Source organism: Schistocerca cancellata, chromosome 2, assembly GCF_023864275.1.
Source record: "Schistocerca cancellata isolate TAMUIC-IGC-003103 chromosome 2, iqSchCanc2.1, whole genome shotgun sequence".
Lineage (NCBI taxonomy): Eukaryota > Metazoa > Arthropoda > Insecta > Orthoptera > Acrididae > Schistocerca > Schistocerca cancellata.
In genome coordinates, this window is record NC_064627.1 from 504,318,387 (window position 1) to 504,330,531 (window position 12,145).

Consider the following 12,145-nt stretch of genomic DNA (forward strand, 5'->3'; position numbering starts at 1 on the left):
ATAAATCAAATATGGAAGCAGCTTTTAGTCATGGAAGATGAGCCCTACTGTACAAATACTGGCAACACTGGAGAATACAATGCAGCCCAGATAATAGTCTTGGAAAGTATTAAAGGAGGCCAGGAACAGGAAGGCTGCAGATACAGATGGAATAAATCTGGAACTTATAAAATATGCCACTATTGTGCAGTTGATGTGTGATATTTAATGCTTGGGGGAAAGTTCCAGAGGCATGGAAGTTAGCAGGAACCATACGTATATGCCAGAAATGAGATAAAATTCTACTCAAATTATAGGGGTATATCCATTTTAAATGCTGCTTATAAAATCTATTCGTCTATCAATATTAAGAAACTTCAGCCAATGACAGAAACATTTTTGAGATTGAAGTAATGCGGCTTTCGTAAAGGCAGCTTCTCTGCAGAAGCAGCATTTGTTATAAAACAAGTAACAGAAAAAAGAGGAGAATTCATTAAGGCACTCAAAAAGATTTGTGCAGTTGCTATATGATATTCAGTGCTTGCTCTTCCTTGACTATGGCAAGGCCTGAGATAAGCTAGAAAGGATGAAATTTTTGGAAATACTTACTGGCTAGTACTTACTTGCAAATTTGGAGAACAGGAACAAATTTATCATCACAATGTTATTTGCGGACAACAGGTTCTCCAAGTTGACAGTGAAAGCGCTTCATAAGACAATGTAACTGAACTGCATAACATTTTACAAACTTATCGAACGAGTAGATCGGTAAACGAAACGAAAGTAATGGCAGTGGAAGATATATTCGTAACAAAAGGAAAAATAGTGATGAACAAGAAGATAAGAGCAGGTAAATTCGTTTAAATGGCTCGAGACAGTTATATCAATACACAAAATTAACTGACATGTGGTTCAAAATATACACAAATACAGAGTGTACCATAATTAACGGCGAAAACGCATATAGTTGTAAGTACACGATATTAGAAGCAAATTAGCATAGTAAACATGGGCTCTAAAATTCATATCTGAAGAGATATGGGCACTACGTCATTTTCGATACCGTGAAACAAACCTCTTCTACTGTAAACTCTTTTCCTTCCATATTTCGAGAGATGTTAGTATGAACCAAAACAAGAGAAAATTGTCTAGTGAACTGAGACGCTAAAATGCACACCTTGAGAGCTATGTGCACTTGTTCAGCAGAAGAGATTTGTTTGACTGTATGAAGAATTGTCCATAGCTCTACAGGTATGCGACTTAGAGTCGATGTTTACTAGACCTATTTGATTCTAGTAACGTGTATGTTCAACTCTATGCATTTAGCCCATTATGTGTGATCACCCCTGTGTAATGCTATAAATTGTTTTATAAGGAGCCACCTTCGCAGAGCTATATGGAAAGAGGAAACGCTAAAACATCACAATGTGATGGCTAAGCCTGTTCTTAGATACTGTATTGTAGTAAAAATTGGATTCTAAGAGATGGAAAGGAATAAAGAATTGAAGTGGCCGAAATCACTTTTTGGATTAACATAAAGAGACCGATTGTAAAGTGAAGATACAATACAGACTAAACGTAAAAACAATGATGACAGAATACATTAGACACTACCAGAAAATAAGATGACGATATTAAAAGGATGCCGCTTGAGCGACTGGTATGGCAAGTATTGCATTAATTATAACTAAACCGGAAGACGAAGTATAGAATGGCCAATGAAGAGATCCAGACAGCAGTTCTGTTATTTTGCTTTGGTTAACAAACGGACTCACACCCACACGTTGAAAAGGACACAGAAGGAAGGAAGAAAGGGAGGAAGGAAATTATGGGTTTGTTACGTATAGCGTCGATACTTTAGGAAACTACTTATTTACAGTACACAAAATAAAAGTTTAGTGCTAACTCGAGGAACTTCGAATTCAACTTTGAACATTTCTATTCAGTACATCTCGTGTGTTAATGTAAGAATTCTTTTCATTCAACTTACTGTCCTTAACACAGTTCCAATATTTTTTAAAGAAAGTAACGAGGCGTTTCGCAACAAGGAGACTTCCTTTCATTGAATGAGCAATATATACATTTCTGTTTCAGATTCATCGACAGTAAGTACAACACTGAAATACGTCGACATGCTCGTCATATCCAACAGCGAGTGCTCTGAATTATATCCTGGCGCTATCGACGATGACGTCATTTGTGCTCTCGGCAATCCTGATGGCAGTCCCTGCAGTGTAAGTAACAAAGTTGGGTATCTACTGGTCTGAACAGCTATTTCTCTATCATAAAAATGTTGTCACAGATACCGTTTACAGTCAGTGGACGTATATTTGCAGTTGTAACAAAGGCAATACACAAAAAATCATATCTATTTTATTTTATTTGCGTTCCAGTTAAAAATCACGTAACGAAAAATTGAGTAATCATAAATTTTTCCACAGATGTTTCTATAATTGAAGCGAACAGTTTTTAATAATATATGTTTCTAATAATTAATATATTACTCCGGGCTATTGTGCGGTGGTCGAATGGATTTCACCTTAAATACCAGTGTTTCGTCCCCATCTGCGGAGGACATCTTCAAGGGGGGATCGTGGCTATAGCGAACCATATAAACGAAACAGGACACAGTGTTACAATAGTCAGTGATCTCAAAGGACTGCACAAGTTAGAAAAGAGATGGAAAATGTTCATCTTGGAAGAAATGGAAATATTCATCCAAGGTGACATGGGGAATAACGAGATCCTGAATGAAATGACAGACTTAAAAAATTCACATTTCTTTTCCAATTTCACTACAGTACTCCTAGATTAAAATATACAAACATGACAGTCATTTGACTCTAGTTCGAGCAATAGCTTAGAAATATGTAAATTAAGGGGAGCCGGAAAGATCCATCTCCTCCATGTTAATTATAGCAAATAGAAGGAACACTTTTCCGAAAACCTTTAAACATATTGCTCTGAAATTTTAACTACATTTTCAGTGAATATTTCTCTACAAAGCTATAACGCCGTATTAAGAAATATTTATTGGTTTTGTTTTACAATTTTTTTAAACAGATGCTTATTTTTTTCTCTAAAATTTTGCACTTTTTCTTTTATAACTCTTGAATTATACAATTTTTTTTTTACAATTTGTTATAAAAATGAAGGAAAAGTAGTAAAAAATATTGTGTATAAATTTCATTGATATACTGTTAGCAGTTTTTGAGAATATGTTCTTCAACGATAAAAATTTTAAAGTTACAGGAAATGGCTTCCAAAGATTTTTAATACATTCCTGCCCCATATGATGGATTATCAGCATCGTCTTCTTTTTCCAGCGTTAGTTTCCTTTTCACTGGTCTTTTCTTCCCTTTAGCTGCATGTTGTAGGTTTTTGTCTCTTCTTGCTGCACCTCTCAGTCTTTCTTCATCAATTAAGCTCATTGTGGAAATGTTGTTGTGTCCTGGTTGGAAACCTAAGCGTTTCAGCACCATCACATTTGATAATTCCAGAATGAGATTTTCACTCTGCAGCGGAGTGTGCGCTGATATGAAACTTCCTGGCAGATTAAAACTGTGTGCCCGACCGAGACTCGAACTCGGGACCTTTGCCTTTCGCGGGCAAGTGCTCTACCAACTGAGCTACCGAAGCACGACTCACGCCCGGTACTCACAGCTTTACTTCGGTGGCTCAGTTGGTAGAGCACTTGCCCGCGAAAGGCAAAGGTCCCAAGTTCGAGTCTCGGTCGGGCACAAAGTTTTAATCTGCCAGGAAGTTTCATATCAGCGCACACTCCGCTGCAGAGTGAAAATCTCATTCTGGAAACATCCCCCAGGCTGTGGCTAAGCCATGTCTCCGCAATATCCTTTCTTTCAGGAGTGCTAGTTCTGCAAGGTTCGCAGGAGAGCTTCTGTAAAGTTTGGAAGGTAGGAGACGAGGTACTGGCAGAAGTAAAGCTGTGAGTACCGGGCGTGAGTCGTGCTTCGGTAGCTCAGTTGGTAGAGCACTTGCCCGCGAAAGGCAAAGGTCCCGAGTTCGAGTCTCGGTCAGGCACACAGTTTTAATCTGCCAGGAAGTTTCACATTTGATAATGTTTCCTTCATTGTATGTTGCCACTGCATCATACAGTCTCTACAAACACTCTTTTGGGAATCCTAATCCAAATTAAATATTTACACTTGCATTTGGATTTTGTGTTTTCCCACGTAAACACTTTAGCAATAAACTTGGCTGTGATGTATCTCTGAATATGGGCTTCAGTACACCAATTACAGCATTTGACAAACTGTTTTTATGGGCATATTCCTTTCCTGATTGGTACTTACACCATGAGTCATCACCTGTGGGGCACAGTGCATGTTGTGGGTGCTGATTTGTTGATGCAGTATAAAAAATAATGCCCATACTGCTTTCCTCATATGCTCAATGCTTCTTGTATGTTGCCTAATTGCACACCCATAATACCTCTGCGATCTATCGATTGATACATCTGTCAATCTTCCTCTTCCGCCAAGGGTCTCACCATCACTAAGCTTCTGGGATCCTAATGTCTGCTTTAATTTGCGCAAGCGAGCTCCCATGCGTTTTTGCACATGTCCAAAGCACTCACGTTTTTTAATGTGAATTTCATTGCCATAAGGTCTGAGTTCCTCTACAGCTTTATATCCCTTAGAATCACCATCTCCTAGATAGTTAGTGTATCGTACATTATACCACTCCTGTGATCTGGAAAACATTGGTTTCACTCCCTCTAGTTCCATCGCTCCACTCTTGCCGTGAAAATTTGCTTCACATCTTTCACTATCGTCCTTGGTATTGCCCTTACATCTACAATGTTTTGAGAGAATAGCAACATCAATTACTTTGCAACTGTCTCCACTGGTAGCTGTCACAACTCCATTTAGAGATTGATGATCTCTACGTTGCCATGATCCATATAAAGCAACAGTTAAATCTCTACAGTTCCCATTATCTGTCACAGCTTCTTCGGCTGCTTTCTTCATTGTTGCTTGAGCAATATCTTCAGCAGAAGATGCCACCAGTTCATTATAAAATCCAAACTTGGTTGGTGGGTTTGGCAAGTTCATAATTCCACATAACGTTGCCCCTGCAGCACTGCCCTTGCCAATGCCACGCAAGCCATACACTAGGCTAACATTTATATTATACACCTCCTTTACACTATTACCACTACGAGGAATACTGTTATAATTAGAAAACGAGAAGAGCAAGGAAATGTTAATTATTTCGTTCACATCATTACTGTCACTTTCATAGTTTTCAAATTTTTCTTTGCTGTCACAAAGTTTCTTGCTGGAAGAAGTTCTATCACATTCATTTGAAGTAGTTGGTGAAGCAGTCTGAGCAGCATCTCCCTTCGAAAGAACAAAAGATTTCTTCTTCCACTCATTGTGACTTTTCTTAAACACTCGATTGCTGAAATGGGGCATATTTATATCCATAAACCAAATACGTAAAACAGGTACCAGCAAAATTCGTCAAATACTCAAAATTGAACAGCTAAACAACACAAAGAAAACTCCACAAGTCAACACACACGGTATAACGTTTATGTTTACCTATATGAACAGTCACATTTTCACAGAGATAAAGCCATACAACGTTGGAAAACAAAACACTGTCTATTTCCGCAAAAATAGCCTGCTTGTAGCCAGCGAGCGTCGTAGCAAGAGGTGATACACCAAGTCGCTACAACTGTTCAGGCGGCACATCAACTCTGCAGCAACAAAAACACACTTATAATTCATTTATAAGGGTGAAACTTGATTTGTTTTAATCAGATAACTCCAAATAATTGTATAATTAAAAAACCCAAAAAACTTAATTTTGTCATTTTCATTGTTCCGGCTCCCCTTAAATTAGTTTATATCATGATATTGTAACAGGTGCTCAATTTTTAATGTATTTCGTTAACCTACATCTGTAATACGATAACAAGACGAGTAGAACGGATGTAAACATCTGACACTACACAGATCGACAAATCGATAGCCAAATCGAAACCATTTGTATTTCGACCACCATCTTGTCCACTGCACCACAGAACTGTTTGTGATAGCGTTTCCAAGTTACTGTTATGTTAGTGACAAATTGTGAACAGTGACCAGGAGAGGCACGGAAATGAAGGCACCCGAGCGCATCACTACGAGACTGCCACACCAGAAGAAAAAAATTAGTGACCGTTACAAAATATTTTCGTACGAACGTCAGTCCAGCTTCGAAAGTGACATTACCCCTTACTAAGTTTTCTCTTCTTCCACAGGATGACCACAGCATTCACGAAAAGACTATGTAACATCTGTATGGCCTTACTTTAAAGTTGTTTTTGTAGTGCCATTTAGTCTGAAGGTTTACCTCGCAACATGTTGCTAATTAAATAAGTAATACAATAGTTGACGAAGTTTGTGACTGGGAGGGGCAATTTAAAAAAAACCTTCGCATATGAAACTACTTATCATGTAGCTGTGATGCTTAAGTTGTGTCTCCAAAATAAGACATTCCAAGTGTAAAATATTAAGAAAAAATCAACTGTGAGCACAGGTCAGTAAAATAGCGGAAACATAAGGATTTCCCCTAGTTTCCGCAACTGCAGCACTGTTCAAGGAGCAAATATCCACGTGTCCGGAACTAGCCTCCCATCCGAAAATACGGCACCTTACCCTACCATATAACATTTTTGGAGAACAGCGATCGGTCTAGGTGCGGTAAAACACGTCAGTGTTATAGCAACATGAGACAATACAATGAATGACTGCCTGGGTAAAGAAAAATGGGATGAACACCAGGACACTTACATTTTGTGCTGCGACCTCGAGGGCGGCGATGCAGAGTACAAGACTCAGTGTGTCACCAACCAGCACAAAACACTGAATAATGTAGACCAAGGAGCAAGTAAATTGGTAAGCCAGATTGACAATAGTACTACCACCTGTTGACCGGAAGAATAACGCGAAATTAAGTCGCCCCATCCCCACCAAAAGGAGGAAAAACATTACAAAGAAGTTGCATGGAAAGCGTTAAGAGTACATTATGAGTGGTAAAGGAACATGTTGAAACTGGGGTATTATAGACTGTAGTAAAACTTCTAACTGAGAGTCCGCGACTTAAAGCTTATGCACAGAACGGTTTTACGGTTTTATGCAAAAAGCACGTCTTAGGAAGCGATGTAATTCCCATTCGTCGTCGACCAGACGAAGACATCCTGCTTGAGTGCGCCACTGCCACTGTGAAGCGTCTCACAATTGTCATGGTGTGGGGATGCATGGCAAAATATGGCATCAGGAGTTTGCAAGCGGTACAGGGCAACATTAACGACAAACAGTACCAAAAAGACTCATTGCTGAAATTTTTGTCCTTTGTTTGTGATTTGTCTGAAGATAACAAGAATCAATGCATCTTTCAGCAAGACAATGCACCTTATCACAATGCTGGATTCAATAAGAAATGGTTCGCTGACCATCGCATTACTATGCCGGCTTGAACTGCAACAGTCCCAGCCTCAACCCGATTGAGAACTTGTGGTCAATGCTGAAAATTGAACTTGTGGACAAGGCTGAAAACTGAACTTGTGGTCAAGGCTGAAAATTGTGGTTTCACGTTGGCCACTTTACCCTTTAGTATTGTAGACGTATGAATCACTGTTCTCCTCAGACTATGATGGATTGTTTATGACGAATTTCGTCAGCCAAAATATCTACTTGACGGTGCAGTTAAAATGCCTATCTCCTTGAAGAGGTACCCATTTGACATTACAATCAATACTTTCTTTCTAAGTAGTGAGTAACCCCAGAAAATTATTGCGTGCAACATTATTAAGTGCAAAAAATGCTAAATTTTTCAGAAGTCTGCTACGTTTGTTTCCAAGATTAGCAATTATACGAAGAGCAACTGAACTTAATTGTTTGAGAAGTTCAATAATATGCTTTTTCCTGTTCAATTTCTCATTAATAAGTATCTAAAAATTTGGAACATTCTAACCTACTTGCTGACTCCTGATCTTGTGCGACATCAGTTGTTGGTATGACTCTGTTCTATAGAACTGAATCTACTGTGTTCTTTCAACATTTATGGGGAGTTAATTTTCAGATAACCACTTAATAATTCTTTGTAAAATATCATTTACGAACTTTCTGTAGTATTCTCCCTAATAGTATTTATTAGAATACTAATATCATGTGCAAAAAGTTGTTGTTGTTGTGGTCTTCAGTCCTGAGACTGGTTTGATGCAGCTCTCCATGCTACTCTATCCTGTGCAAGCTTCTTCATCTCCCAGTATCTACTGCAACCTACATCCTTCTGAATCTGCTTAGTGTATTCATCTCTTGGTCTCCCTCTACGATTTTTACCCTCCACACTGCCCTCCAATGCTAAATTTGTGATCCCTTGATGCCTCAAAACATGTCCTACCAACCGATCCCTTCTTCTAGTCAAGTTGTGCCACAAACTTCTCTTCTCCCCAATCCTGTTCAATACCTCCTCATTAGTTACGTGATCTACCCATCTAATCTTCAGCATTCTTCTGTAGCACCACATTTCGAAAGCTTCTATTCTCTTCTTGTCCAAACTAGTTATCGTCCATGTTTCACTTCCATACATGGCTACACTCCATACAAATACTTTCAGAAACGACTTCCTGACACTTAAATCTATACTTGATGTTAACAAATTCCTTTTCTTGAGAAACGCTTTCCTTGCCATTGCCAGTCTACATTTTATATCCTCTCTACTTCGACCATCATCGGTTATTTTACTCCCTAAAGTATCAATTTTTTTTCTTGAACGTTAATTGAAAGGTTGTTCCTATATAAAAGGAATAGGAGTGGACCCAAAATTGAATCTTATGGGACTCTCTTTGTGATTTTACCCCCGTCACTAAACTTTTCTACCTTTCCGACAGTGTCTGCTCCTTTCATTGTCTTTGGTTCATTAGAAGTAACGTCGTTAGGTCTGCAGCTACACATCTGAATCACAACTCGCTGTTTATGGTTTCAGGGCGACAGTGGTGGCGCGCTGGTGTACAAGGCGTCCGACGGCGTCTGGACGCAAGTGGGCATCGTGTCCTTCGGCTCGGACACGGGCTGTGAGAACAGCTACCCGGAGGTCTTCACCAAGGTCTCCCACTACCTCGACTGGATCTCCCAGAACGCCGGCGTCACCATCTCCTAGGATCTACCCGCTGTCGAGGCGTTGGTTAGCTTAACTAACTTCATCAACCCAACCACGTCTTTCCGTTGTTCCCTTAATGATAATCTGTCTTTACAGTTAACCACATAACGCATCAGTCGTCAGACAGTATTCATATATATTGTAACCATTAACAACAAAACGGTCACTCTTTAAAAGTACATCTTATTCAGTACACTCTATACAGACATTGATACTCCTCTGTTTACCTGCTACCAACTTTTAAATTCACAGACGTGGGTAATCTCACGTCTCCAAAGTTTAAATGATTTACGTTTGCTTTCTTGAACAGTAACACAAGTGTGATGATCATCACCTCTCAGAATAAGTTAAAAGATTATGAATGAAGCAAATAATTTCAATAACTAATCCCTGACCATTACGTATGTTACAATGTCCTTTCTATCTAGATCACGAAATAAATTTTTTACTGCTGATTCATTAGATGATCACTCCCGTTATCTTCTGATGTAAACATTTCAACTAGAAACCTACGATTTGATGTAAAGTGTGTTTTAATAAGAAAGGTAAGTGTCCCCTGAAATGAAGATAATTGTGTATCGAACATTTGTTTCTCAAACTAATTATGTTCCAATAACAGCAATATCCGGTTATAAATGCAATTATTCTAATATTTTTACACTCACATATTCTTTATTTACGACTTGCGTCTCAACAGCGTCAGAATAGAAACACATGACAGCTTTCATCGTGTCAGATATTATTTAAAAAACTGCCACCGCTTTTTTAACGATTATCTTCATAAAACCTCTTAAAGTTACTTAACAAGTTTGCATCTAGCACATTCACATGAAGATTGTTGGAAAACTTTAGGCCTTCTGTTTACATCGTGATTTCTTATAATTATTAATTAGTATCACGCTTACTTCTGGAGATCCACATCTTGATGATTTTGTAATATTAAGTCCGTTTGGCGAAACAATTATTTCAACGCTCTAATTTAACTTCAGCCAGAGTTGCGAGGGCTGTTTAGTAGATAATGCAACACCTTTTTTCTGAAAGTGGGTTGGTTTCATTCAGGATTCCAATACGACATATTGTTTCACACTTTTTTGGCTTGAAAATCGTATTTTTCAAGACAACAGACCTACTTAGGAGACTGCCTACACTACGCTTGTCCGTCCTCTTTTAGAATACTGCTGCGCGGTGTGGGATTCTTACCAGATAGTACTGACGGAGTACATCGAAAAAGTTCAAAGATGGTTCAAATGACTCTGAGCACTGTGGGACTTAACATCTGTGGTCATCACTCCCTTAGAACTTAGAACTACTTAAACCTAACTAACCTAAGGACATCACACACATCCATGCCCGAGGCAGGATTCGAACCTGCGATCGCAGCGGTCACGCGGTTTCAGACTGAAGCGCCAAGAACCGCACAGCCACACCGACCGGCTAAAAGTTCAAAGAAAGGCAGCTCGTGTTGTATTATCGCGAAATGTGGGAGAGAGTGTCACAGAAATTATACAGGATTTGGGCTGGAAATCGTTAAAGGAGAGGCGTCTTTCGTTGCGACGGAATCTTCTCACGAAATTCCAATCACGGAAAGATATACACTCCTGGAAATTGAAATAAGAACACCGTGAATTCATTGTCCCAGGAAGGGGAAACTTTATTGACACATTCCTGGGGTCAGATACATCACATGATCACACTGACAGAACCACAGGCACATAGACACAGGCAACAGAGCACGCACAATGTCGGCACTAGTACAGTGTATATCCACCTTTCGCAGCAAGCAGGCTGCTATTCTCCCATGGAGACGATCGTAGAGATGCTGGCTGTAGTCCTGTGGAACGGCTTGCCATGCCATTTCCACCTGGCGCCTCAGTTGGACCAGCGTTCGTGCTGGACGTGCAGACCGCGTGAGACGACGCTTCATCCAGTCCCAAACATGCTCAATGGGGGACAGATCCGTAGATCTTGCTGGCCAGGGTAGTTGACTTACACCTTCTAGAGCACGTTGGGTGGCACGGGATACATGCGGACGTGCATTGTCTTGTTGGAACAGCAAGTTCCCTTGCCGGTCTAGGAATGGTAGAACGATGGGTTCGATGACGGTTTGGATGTACCGTGTACTATTCAGTGTCCCCTCGACGATCACCAGTGGTGTACGGCCAGTGTAGGAGATCGCTCCCCACACCATGATGCCGCGTGTTGGCCCTGTGTGCCTGGGTCGTATGCAGTCCTGATTGTGGCGCTCACCTGCACGGCGCCAAACACGCATACGACCATCATTGGCACCAAGGCAGAAGCGACTCTCATCGCTGAAGACGACACGTCTCCATTCGTCCCTCCATTCACGCCTGTCGCGACACCACTGGAGGCGGGCTGCACGATGTTGGGGCGTGAGCGGAAGACGGCCTAACGGTGTGCGGGACCGTAGCCCAGCTTCATGGAGACGGTTGCGAATGGTCCTCGCCGATACCCCAGGAGCAACAGTGTCCCTAATTTGCTGGGAAGTGGCGGTGCGGTCCCCTACGGCACTGCGTAGGATCCTACGGTCTTGGCGTGCATCCGTGCGTCGCTGCGGTCCGGTCCCAGGTCGACGGGCACGTGCACCTTCCGCCGACCACTGGCGACAACATCGATGTACTGTGGAGACCTCACGCCCCACGTGTTGAGCAATTCGGCGGTACGTCCACCCGGCCTCCCGCATGCCCACTATACGCCCTCGCTCAAAGTCCGTCAACTGCACATACGGTTCATGTCCACGCTGTCGCGGCATGCTACCAGTGTTAAAGACTGCGATGGAGCTCCGTATGCCACGGCAAACTGGCTGACACTGACGGCGGCGGTGCACAAATGCTGCGCAGCTAGCGCCATTCGACGGCCAACACCGCGGTTCCTGGTGTGTCCACTGTGCCGTGCGTGTGATCATTGCTTGTACAGCCCTCTCGCAGTGTCCGGAGCAAGTATGGTGGGTCTGACACACCGGTGTCAATGTGTT

General features: G+C 41.1%; 1 protein-coding gene across 1 annotated transcript in view; it reads left to right on the plus strand.

The window, feature by feature from the left end:
• LOC126146414 (brachyurin-like) overlaps positions 1-9,606 on the plus strand; it is a 50,534-nt gene extending 40,928 nt beyond the window's left edge. The window contains exons 6-7 of the mRNA XM_049915619.1: positions 2,074-2,213; positions 8,980-9,606. Of these exons, the coding sequence (XP_049771576.1) occupies positions 2,074-2,213; positions 8,980-9,153 (314 nt within the window). The 3' untranslated portion in view covers positions 9,154-9,606. The remainder of the gene's footprint in view (positions 1-2,073; positions 2,214-8,979) is intronic.
• The last annotated feature ends 2,539 nt before the right edge of the window (positions 9,607-12,145 follow it).